At 42.5% G+C, this 11,253-nt stretch overlaps 1 protein-coding gene across 1 annotated transcript; it reads left to right on the forward strand.

The window, feature by feature from the left end:
• The first annotated feature begins 606 nt into the window (after nucleotides 1–606).
• On the forward strand, nucleotides 607–10,879 carry LOC112541623 (integrin alpha-M-like). Its single transcript, XM_025171918.2, has 6 exons — nucleotides 607–1,679; nucleotides 3,495–3,622; nucleotides 5,448–5,593; nucleotides 5,812–5,962; nucleotides 9,389–9,533; nucleotides 10,433–10,879. The coding sequence occupies exons 1-6, from the start codon at nucleotides 1,628–1,630 to the stop codon at nucleotides 10,603–10,605; spliced, it is 795 nt and encodes a 264-aa protein (XP_025027686.2). The 5' UTR covers nucleotides 607–1,627; the 3' UTR covers nucleotides 10,606–10,879.
• Nucleotides 10,880–11,253: the final 374 nt, after the last annotated feature.

The raw sequence follows: 11,253 nt of genomic DNA on the forward strand, positions 1-11,253 counted from the left end.
AAAATAGCCACAAAGAATAATAAATCAAAAATAAAGAATGAGGAGAAAGAGGAAAAAATGGTGCCAAATATAGATTAAGAAAAAGCTCTCCAAAATAATTTAACTCACCACCAGGGTCACCTCAAGACCACCTCTACTTGTCTTTTCTTGCTCTACGTCAGAAGTAGTATTTTCAATTAACTCTGCTGTAGAGTCATCCACACTTCCTTTTGTTATAGGCAAAGCCATTATAGGCAAAGCCTCCGGTCCAAATGGGTAACGTGTGGTGTGGTAGGCAGGCCGCCCTATCCCTCTCCTCGGCCACTGGTCACTGCCCTCCATGGACATTTCACTGCTGGACCTAGGCTATGATGAATACTTTGGTTTTGGGTTTTTTTAATGTGTGTGTATTCAATTTGTCTACTTGTAAAATGGTGGACCTTTCTTTTTGTGTGTGAGCTTTTTAGTCAGGCCACTGGTGAAAGTGGACCTTTCCTTTTTCTTTTGTTTTCAAATTGGTCCCGTGGAAATGACTTAAATGCAAGAAAACAGTAGAGGGACAAGGGGTGGGGTGGGGGGCTGGTAGTTGGGGTAGATAAAGCTGGAAGAAGGGGGAAAGGGCAGGATTTGTGGAAGGGAAAGATTGTGTGTGTGTGTAAACACTGGTGCAGGCAATACAGCTAGGAAGCAAGGAAACACCAAACCTCTTTCTGACCACCCTAAAAAAGAGGGGGAAAACCCCTCTCCTCCAGGTATGAATCCACCTCTCAGTTCTCCTGAACTAGAACCCAGTAACATTTTTGGCTTGTTAAAGCTCTTCTAACACAGCTTGTGAAACCAAGTGCATGGAGAAGGTCTATATCTGGACTGAGTACAAGAGCTTGGCTGAAGTTGACAAGAGTTTGTCAGACTCTGCTTCTAGCTCAGATCAGCAAGAACAGTCAAAGAATGGTGTGTTTCCCCACTACTCCTGGTCAACTGGCGAAATGCTCATTGTGAGCAAGCAACTCCTGCATTGAGCAGTGGACTGAACTAAATGACTTCTAAAGTCCTTGCTCAGGCAAGTAAAAATCTTGCTTACTATTATGCGCTCTAGATATTTTTAAATTGTACATTGGTGGCTTTCTTTTTATACTGTGAGCCATCCAGAGTCGATTGGAGTTCAGCTTAAAGAATGAAAGAAACCACCTGTCCTCAAAGACTTGCCCATGGAAAGAAAGAGATGGGCACAAAGGAAGGGATAACAGAGCAGAGGAATTCACCAATCTAAGGCAGTGATAACCACTGCCTGGACTAAGCACTTGGCCAGCATCGTTACCAAAACTGAAATGCAGAGAACAATTTCTTAAGCTGGCTTCCTTTCCAGCCTGTATCAGAATGGGAGACAAGTCACTTGAGGCTGCTGTGTGTAACTGCATGGCAAGGGAAGGGACTGCAGTTTTTTATTAAAGTAAATCAACATGGCTATTGCTCAAAAGTTCAGTGGTGCAAATGTTTGTACATCAGAGAGTGGCTGCTACTGCCAGGAAAGCTTTGTATTCAGATGACCTGTTCTGGTCAGGGCTCTTTCAGCCTCCAGCTTACCCTCAAAACCAGCCCTTGCCCTCAGAGAACAGAAAACTAACAGACAGCAGTTTAGAGGCCAGACATGGGAGGACTTGGACTTTTTATTGTCACCCTCCTTTTCCTCGGAGTAGCAGGTGGGTACAAATACTTCAACTATGGCTGGCCCTGTGGTCAAGTAAAGAGAGAGGATTGTGTCAGGCACGAGTTGCTGATGGACACAGAATGGGTAGCTCTGAATATTCTGTACCCTCTTAGCCAGAGTTGGGCAACCTTTCGGTGATCAGTTGGCATAGCTAATTTTTTTAGGGTAGAGTAAGGGCCCCAAGTGGTAGCAGCCACATCATACCTAAGGTTAGGGGGAAATCTTGAGAGTTGTTTTCTCTTTTGAACGGTGACATGCCTCTTTCAGAGTTTATGTTATACTTTCCATGCGTTTCCCACTTTAAAATGCCAGGATATCGTGCTGTCAGCATTCAGTGTTCAGCCGTCATGATCAGAGTCATGATCAGTGTTCTGGGGACCACAAATGTGGAACTCAACAGCAGCCTGGGGCCACAGCCCACCCATCCCTAAAAAAACCCTAACCAAACTAATGTGAAAACCAATGGAGTATACTAAGGAAGAACGTCCAAGATTAAAGAAGACAGAGATTCAAATCTCCATTAAACCAGGAATGTATGGGAACCAGAGATATTCTTAGATGGCGCCACTGTAACTGATATTCTGCTCTCTCTGTGGAGTTTGTATATTTGAAATCTTCATTTTTAAAAATTTGTGATGTTTTTATCTTAATAATAATTCCTTATCTTTTTATAATGCTTGTATTTATTCGCTTGTTATTTTATTTAATTGTTGTATGCTGCTCAGAGTCGCTTTGTGTGAGATGGGTGGCTATGTAAATGTGACATATCAATCAATCAATATGTCCCTTGGTGATGATCAGCTCATCTCCCAGTCTAACTCACACGGTTACTGTGAGGATAAAAAGAAAGAGAAAAAAAAGTGTGCACATGAAGAAATAAGCCTTTCTTATGTCAGAGAAAAATTAAACTTTCTTTGTTGTCATCTATTGGTCATCTGGATTTTTGCAAACCAGAGCTGGTAGTTCTGGCTATATGTCAGAGTTGTGGGTATGTTTAATTCTATAGAAATGGGAAAATCTATTACTGTATTTACCTGAAAGACTGGTTTCTTTATCTTTAATAATGTATCTTTAAATGGGAATGCTCTTAGATCCACTGAAAATAAGTAATGACATCTCTTTTTTTCTAATTAATGTTTGTAGTGTGTGTTGTTTTAAATTCAGGTAGGTGTTTACCTCCTTTCAGGTAAATGTTTACCTCCTTTCAGGTAAATACCTGTCAAAATTCAGCTTTTTAGAAATCTCAGCTTTCATTTTTATTAACAAATTACACTTTTCTGAAGGCAGGCTTGGGTATAAGCTATATACAGTGAATTGTCATCCATAATTTCTAGCTGTTTATTGATTAGAAATGAAGGGGTGTCAATATTACTGCAAATGGGCAAAACCAGGTCGCATCAACCAGACTTTGAAAGCAAAATAACATCAGGATGATCATAAAGTCATGAAAAGGGCATTCTGTATGTCCTCAAGGGCACTTCTTTATTGTTCATTCATGTATATCAGGATTATTTTGGAACAAGATTTTTTTAAGGATGAGAAAGGATGTTGCCATTTTTTTCCCCCTGGTAAGATGACAGTACCTTTAAAATTGATGGAACTGGAGCCTCAGCCAGTGAAACTTTTCCCACAATGGAATATAATACCAAGATGAAAAAAAGATTCACCAGTTGAATTTCTGTTTGCTAGGAAGCTATTCAAATATACAGGAGGCACTCCGCTGGACATTGGCTGTGATAAGCTAAGAATGGAAGAGGATAGCTTTGGCTTTGAAACAAGAGTCTTTCGTTTGCTCCTTTCTCTCCAGCGTGTCCAAATGATCCCCGAGACATTGTGTTACTGATTGATGGGTCAAGCAGCCTTCGAACTACGAAATTCCTTGAACTGATGTTGTTCGTTCAACTCTTCTGTAAAACCTTTCCTGAGGATACTCTGGTCAGTTGGAGGGGTGGAGAATTCCAAAGGGGGAACAATTTCTGATGTGGATTGCTCTCTGAAGCCAAGGGATTGGGAGGGAATGCACTTTGGGGAAAACATTTTGTTCTTCTGAGCTGGTCTTTCATAACACAGGGTGAAGCAGCCCATCACAGACTTGGGGCGGGGGGGGGGGATACCTTTGTGAGTCATAGTAAGAAATGGTGAAAAGGAAAGAAAAGAACTGCCCAAGAGGTTTACAATTCAGTGTGTAGAGACAAAGGAAGGAAGGAAGGAAGGAAGGAAGGAAGGAAGAAAGGAAGAAAGGAAGAAAGGAAGAAAGGAAGAAAGGAAGAAAGGAAGAAAGGAAGAAAGGAAGAAAGGAAGAAAGGAAGAAAGATGAAATAAAACCAACCATGGAGCGTTAGAGGATCAGCATCCATTGCAACAGATGTATGGAATACAGTTCTGAGAAAGGAATACATATGCGTGTTTGTGTATAACACAACAGCTGTTGTTATGGGGTTGGGAGAGGAAGACAGAGAATGGTAAGAGACAATGGAAATTGCCTAGTGCCCTTTGGATAAGGTGGATTTCAGCTTGCATAATCCCTAGTCAAGGTGGATATGCCAGCTAGATATGATGCGATGGAAGCTGAAGCCAAACACATCTGAAGGATATCTGGCTGGGAAAGGCTGTTATATGCACAGTGACCTGAAACAACAACAACAACAGAAGTTAGATGGGACCCAGACATGCCTCCACCGATGAGCTGGTTAACACAGTGATGGGTTTATTGGTAATTTTTAAAAAATGCTAGCTCATCTACCCTTTTTTCTCCAGCATGGTCATATTGAGGTTGGTGACACAGGGTGGTACTCTGGAGAATTAAAAGTTTCCAAAGCCTTGAAAGTGATCAAACAATGTATGTTCCATGGCCATTTGAAAACACCAAAATTCTCTCACTATTGAATAAACCTGAACTGGAAATATAATCCAAACAGGAAATATGGTTGTTGACCAGTCATTGATTAGCCTCTGGAGTATAGAAGAAGTTACAACGTAGATTTCTTTTTCTTTGGCTATGTTCACCTAACATGCCATGCCCATGCCATGTTTAATTGGCTAACTGAACCATAGTTCACTGAATTAACTCAATCCTGTGGTTCACACAACTCAATAAGCCATATATTAACTGCATAATTGGATTCACAGGATACACTGAGGCACAAGCTAGCCAATTTTAATGCTGCCTTCCCCAACATGGTGCCCTCCGGATGGGTTAGACTTCAACTCCTGCAGTTCGGGAGTTGAGGAAGTCTTCCAGACGAAGACACAGTTCCAGCAGTGGGGTGAGATGAGATCTCCCTTGATTACAATGCATCGTAATGGGAGGTTGTGAAGGGTTTCAACTTATTCCTGTGCCAGTGAAGTTGAATTCATGGTCAGGGAAAAGCCACTTGAAGGCGGTGGACGCCCTGTGGCTTGGTCCCCATAGTTAAAACATAGTCAAATGCTTTTATTCTCTTTTATTTTCGGAAACAAGGAAAATATATGAGTTTAGGCCAGTGTTTCTCAACCTTAGCAACTTTAAGATATAAGGACATGCTCAGAACGCCCTAATATCAAAACAGGCCCTGAAATAGCCAGAAATAAATCACTCCCAGAGATATTTTGAACTGGGTTCATAAGAGTTGAGGGATGGAAAAACAGACCATCTGAAAGGCAACCGCTTGGGAAAGGCTGACCTTGCCTGTTGTGGGAACTCAGCTAATTAATAAATATGATTTTTTCAGAAGTTCTGGATGGCTGCTTCCTCATTCATCTTCCTTTTCCTCCCCACCAGTTCTCTCTCCTGCATTTCTCCGACAAATCTTGGGAGCATTTTGACTTCAGATATTTCCAAAACCATCAAAACCTAGACACCGTGCTACAACACGCCAGTCAGCTGGGTGGCTCTTCCCACACGGCCACTGCCATCCGGAAAGCTATGTAGGTCTCTGGGTGTCCTTTCCTTTTTCCCGACCCTGGCCTGGGTTCCTTCCTCGCTTTTGCTGGATCTGGGTTGCTGCTTCCCCTACCATGGAGCCTTTGCTGTGGGGGAACACTGCACCCTTGGAATGTCTGCCTGCTGGGCCAGGAGACAGCTCTGGAAAAGAAAGTGGGCAGTGGCACTTCTCTTTCTCTCCCCCCCCCCCCCCATTTATAAGGGAGCAGTTCACCCCGCAGAAAGGTGCTCGCAGCAATGCCAAGAAGTTCCTGGTGGTTGTGACTGACAAGAAGAAAGCCGGGGACCCCTTGGAGTATACAGATGTTGTCTGGGAGGCTGAGAGGGCTGGAATCACGCACTTCGCCGTTGGGGTGAGGTCTGCCTTATTTGTCTTGTAATTTATTTCCGCATTTTGTTATCCCACCCTTTAGCTCAGGGGGCTTAGATCAGTCTTTTTGAACCTTGGCAACTTGAAGAATGCTGGACTTTAATTCTCAGAATCCCCCAGCCAGCATACTGCTGGGGGATTCTGGGAAAGTCCACCCATCTTCAGGTTGCCAAGGTTGAGAAACACTGGCTTAGATGATGGAACTCAACCAGGATCATGGAGAAGGCCACCAAGGTCACCTCTTCAGCCCAGAGCCTCAGGTTTTGTGGTTTTTCATACTGGTTGCTTTTATTGTTTTTTTACTTTGTTTTAATTGTTAGGCGCCCAGAATCATGGATGAGTGGCCTATTAGATTAGATAGACAGATGATAGATAGATGATAGATTGATAGCTAGATAGATAGATGCAGCAGTGATACACATAGACACTCCTGGATCCATCTGCCTTTATTTCCCCCTACAACCTTCTTTACTCTTTATGCTGCTCTGAGTAGGGTCTTCCCCCTGGTCATGGTCTGGAATCTGCTCCCTCTTTTCCTTCATGTCTGAAAGTTTGGTGGCCTTTAAAAGGGGTATGAAGACTTTTTGAATTGGGTACTGGGTAGGGTTACCAGATATCGGCAAAAGGAGGACATTTTCTCCTTTTTGTCCTCATGTCCTCCATCAGGCAAGCACAGCAGTAAAATCAAATATTGTCTGGCTTTTTGAATGTCTTGTTTTTTGTTTTAATTTTATTTTGGACTGTTTTCACAACAGCAGTCATTCAAACTGTTGTGTATGGTGACCTTGCAAACTGTCTGCTTTTTTTCCCCCCTCGTCTGTCAACAGACTCGACAGCCTAGATTTACGTTATTTATTTCCTGATTCCAGCAATCGGCTTCAATCCAGCCCTTTCAAATCTATGACCATTGTAGTCTGTTGATCACATGACTCACCATACATTTCTAGGGTGAAATTTGAAGAGTGTGTCATTGTTGATTCTATATTATCGCTAGCACATTTTCTTGAAAATTAAGATTTGTTGGGAAAATATTGCAATTGAAAAACCAGTCTTTCTGATACTGGAAAAAGTTATTTCATAAACACGTAGCCTTTTTTTTTTTTTGCAGTTTTTCACTCTGTTTGTTGCAGATGCAAGAAAATGAAAAGAGTTAGTGTGTCCTCCTCCCCCTCCCATTTGTCCTCTTCTCCAATTGTCCACATCCTCCTTTGCCTGTTCAGATATCTGGTAACCCTGGTAGTGGGTGAGTGTGGGGCCTGGTTATCCCACCCTCCTCCCTTTAAACTTAACCATTCCTAGATTAATTCTTCTTTCATTGGAATTAATGGTGGTATTGTGGGAAGTTGTTTTAAACCTGTACGTGGTTGTTGCATTGGTCTGCGTGAGTGTGAAAATGTGCTTTCTGCTTTGGCTGTCATATCATGAGCGACTTTTATTGGATGGAATTTTGGAATTACTGGGTTCTTCGGATTTGTACCACACTTTTGTAAAGGCACAGATTAATAACTATTATTATCACACATTATCATCATTGCTACCAAAATAAAAATAGTCATTGGCTCCAGCCCAGTGCTTTGTGTGAAAGTCTGTGTGTTAGTCCAGGAAAAAATAAAATAAAGATGGTGGTGGTAAAGAATATCCTGGGGAGAGCTAAAAGGGATAGCACAAAGCTTTGTCACCAATTTGCCTTCTGCTTTATGGATGTTTTGTGACAGTTCATAGAAGCCATTTTACCAATAAGCAAATCTCCCCTTCCCGCAGCAACCATTTTGTGAGTGTGCCCACATCACACTCTCAGACTTCCAAATGTACTCAGAAAGATTGTCTGTCTGTAATACTTAATTCACTTAGTGACTGCTTCACTTAACAACCAAGTTGCTGGTCCCAATTGTGGTCGCTCAACCAAGACTACCTGTATTTACAAGCTAGTCTTAAGCATCAAAATTTTCTAATCGCAATTGCTTCCCAAAGTTTCAACAGGGCCAGGCGTGCTCATCAGGTAGAAACCAAGAGGAATCTGTTCTTGCTGTTGATAAGAGTCTGCAGACTTCAAAGGCTGGCTGGAAACACTGTTTTCCAAAAATCAGCCCAGCCTGCTGGTAAAAGTTAATAATCAACCTGTTTGAAACCTGAAGAGGAGTAGTTGGTCTGTAATTACCAACATTTGCAAACTGAACACGCCCTTACAGATTCTGTCAGAGCTGTTTTGGTGTTGCTCTGTGACAGGTAATACCCCAGTTGCCTGCAACTTGACGGCACGCCTCTATGCTGGTTTATCAGGCAGAGGCTCCATTTTCTGGTGGCCCTCCTCTTTCGTTCTGATTTTGCCTGTGGAGGATGCTGTAACATTAGACCTTGCAACAAGGTTTCCTGGATTAAAAGTTAATTTCTGAGCGTGGTGATGGATGTGTTATTGCAGTGTTTCTTTGCCTGAAGTCCACATGTCTTCAAGTTGCCAAGTTTGAGAAACACTGTGTGTTTCTTTGCTTAAACTGAGAGTCAGGGATCTAGTGGTTCAGGTGTTGGTCTAGGGCAGGGGAAACCTTTTGGGTCATAAGGAGGCACATTTGGAATACAGACAGCATGTAATTACACAATACAGCCCTATTCATTGTTCCTTACGGAAAACTTGAGGAAGCCTACAGAACTACGCTCTGCTTTGGTAACACAGGAAGTGTCTGCCACGTTCCCGAGTGAAGCATGATTGGTTGAAGATGGATTTGTTAAACAAGCTCAGGTTGCAGATGAAGATATTTGGCCAGGATTCCCTTCCTTTCCTCTCTGTTTTGCAGACCACATGTGCAACTTAGCCTCCCTTTGCAATCTTGGATGTCTGGCTTGTTTCTACCAATTTCTGTAACTTTGTTTTTCATCTATTACCTGTAGAACTTTTTTAAGCTGTTAAGACTTATGATCAGAAATAACAAACTTTACCTGCATTCAGGTCTGTTCCTTCCAGACCGAGCAAGTGCACCTTGGGTAAGGAACATTACCAGCCCATGTGGTGATGGTGAGGGAAGCAGGGTTACCCCCAAGTGTTTTTACAGGCCCTTTTAGATACTCAGAAAATGTTGCGAAGAAAGGACTAATTCTGGTTAGCTAGGGAATCTGCGACAAAAAACACAAGTACTGTCCTCAGGGGTACAGCCAACAACATGCAATCAGGTCTTTTACAGTGCTTAGGAAAAATATATGACATTTGGGCAGCAACGTTTCCTAGAATCATAAGGTATTGGAAACTTGGAGGCGATGAATTCTGGGCCATAGGTAGTCCTTGAAGCTTACTGTTCACCATCTAACTGGGCAGAGGGCTAAGTACAGGTGAACCTAATCTTCTCCTTCGTTTCTACAGACTTCCTTGGACCACCAATACTCAGGGGTCTTTCACTGACTTTCTTTTTCCTGGAAGGTTGGTCCAATGTTCCTAAGCAGAATAGCCCAGCAGGAGCTTCACACCATGGCTTCCCACCCTGCCACGGAGCACGTCTTTGTCCTGAGACAGTTCTCGGATCTCATGGATATCCGATTGAAAGAGAAGATTTGTGCCAGTCACGGTAATAGGATTTGGGCTCTTGGAGAACAGAGAGGAGGAGCACCCATCCATATACCCAAAAAGGGCTAAGCGCACCCTGTGTGTATTATAGCGATGTTGCAGTGAGGCCTGGTCCTGATTAGTAATTCAACCATTTAACAGAGTTTTCACCTGAATATTCCATTCACTTTCTCCTCCTGTAACCTTTTCCACAGCAGGTTTTGGTATTCTGTGGCCACTGCATAGATATTTTACCAGGTTTTTTGGTTTATTTGTTTGTCCTCCTGTAAACCATGGAGTTCTCCCAGGCTAGCTGATACCTGGTTGGTACTTGGATGGAAATCCTCTGCAATATACCAGGGTTGTATATTAGACTGGGTACAGTAGTTGAAAATATATCTTAGGAGAAGGCAACGGCAAATCACTTCCAAACTACATGGGCATGTCCAGGAAGTCACCAGGACTTGGACTTAACCTGAAGGAAGCGTTATCTTTTAATACTGATCATGAGAAGTAAATCACAGCCAAGTAAAGGAAGATAATTTTATTAAGCATCTCAAGATAAACCAGCTGCCAGTTTTTCTCCTTAACAAAACTCTTGCTCCTTAATTGCTGTAATGTGATGGACAAAAATTCAGCCATAGATCATGCACTTCTCAGGGGTAGAAATAGTTCTTGTTAGTCATTGTCTGCTTCTCCTTGTTGGTTAAAATTCTAACAGTTATAACCCCTTTCCCAAATTGACCGCCATGTGGCTGGACCCTTAACTGCTACATACACCTCTGGGTTGCCATACTGTGTGCGTCTACATATAAAGGGTGGTGGTGGTGGTGAGGAAAGAATGATGGCAATTGATTTTGTGTGGTAAAGAGAGCTTGCAGTGGCAGATCGGTGTGAGAAAGGCTGCTTTGTGTCTTCTAGGCCCTGTGATTCCACAGCCCACATTAGCACCCCAGATTTCTTGCGCCTCGCGCTCTGATCCCCGTGTGCTGCAGAAACTGGAGCAAGTGATGCAAGCCCTGGATCAAGTAAAATCCAAGCTGGACCTGCTAGCTGCCAGGGATGGGACCTGTGGACACAATTCACAGGGTTAATGTAGTTTCCAGCAGGAGGAGAGCGATGGAAAGAAAAGTGGGGCAAGCTTAAAGAGTTATATTTGATTCAGACTCAAGGAGCCAAACCTATCTGAATTTAATCTGGATTCCAATATAATGCTGAAGACCCTTTGATGCCAATAAAACCATTAGCTCATCAGTCTTGTACCTGCTTTTTTTAAAAGGTAGCAACAATATATTCCCTTCCTGTAGAAAGCTACAGAGATGACCTTGGAGATACTATGCAGACATGGTAAATAAAATGTATAAAAACATGCTTTAAACCCAAGAATCAAAGAAAACATTAGGAAGAAGACAAGCCCTGCCCTAATTTTGGAGGGTATAAGAGAGCAAGAGAGAGAGAGAGAGAGCAAGAGAGAGAAGGGAAAATGCAGAGAGAGTCTGAAGACTGATGTCAGCCCTTTGAGGTAGGCCAGACCAGGAAACCACAAATTTGACTGAAACTATATTTACTGATACAGACTATAGTAACAGAATCTTGAAGGTCTGACTGTGTTTTTCCTTCTCTTCCTCTTATACTCCATGGAATTAGAGCAGAGCCAGACTTGGTTTCTTCTTAACATTTTCTTTGTTTCTCAGGTTTACAACATGCTTTTGTACATGGTTTTTGCATCTCTGCATAGTTTC

Source organism: Python bivittatus, unplaced genomic scaffold, assembly GCF_059951505.1.
Source record: "Python bivittatus isolate LINGU-HERP-01145 unplaced genomic scaffold, Pbiv_v1 ctg000440_np1212, whole genome shotgun sequence".
NCBI lineage: Eukaryota > Metazoa > Chordata > Lepidosauria > Squamata > Pythonidae > Python > Python bivittatus.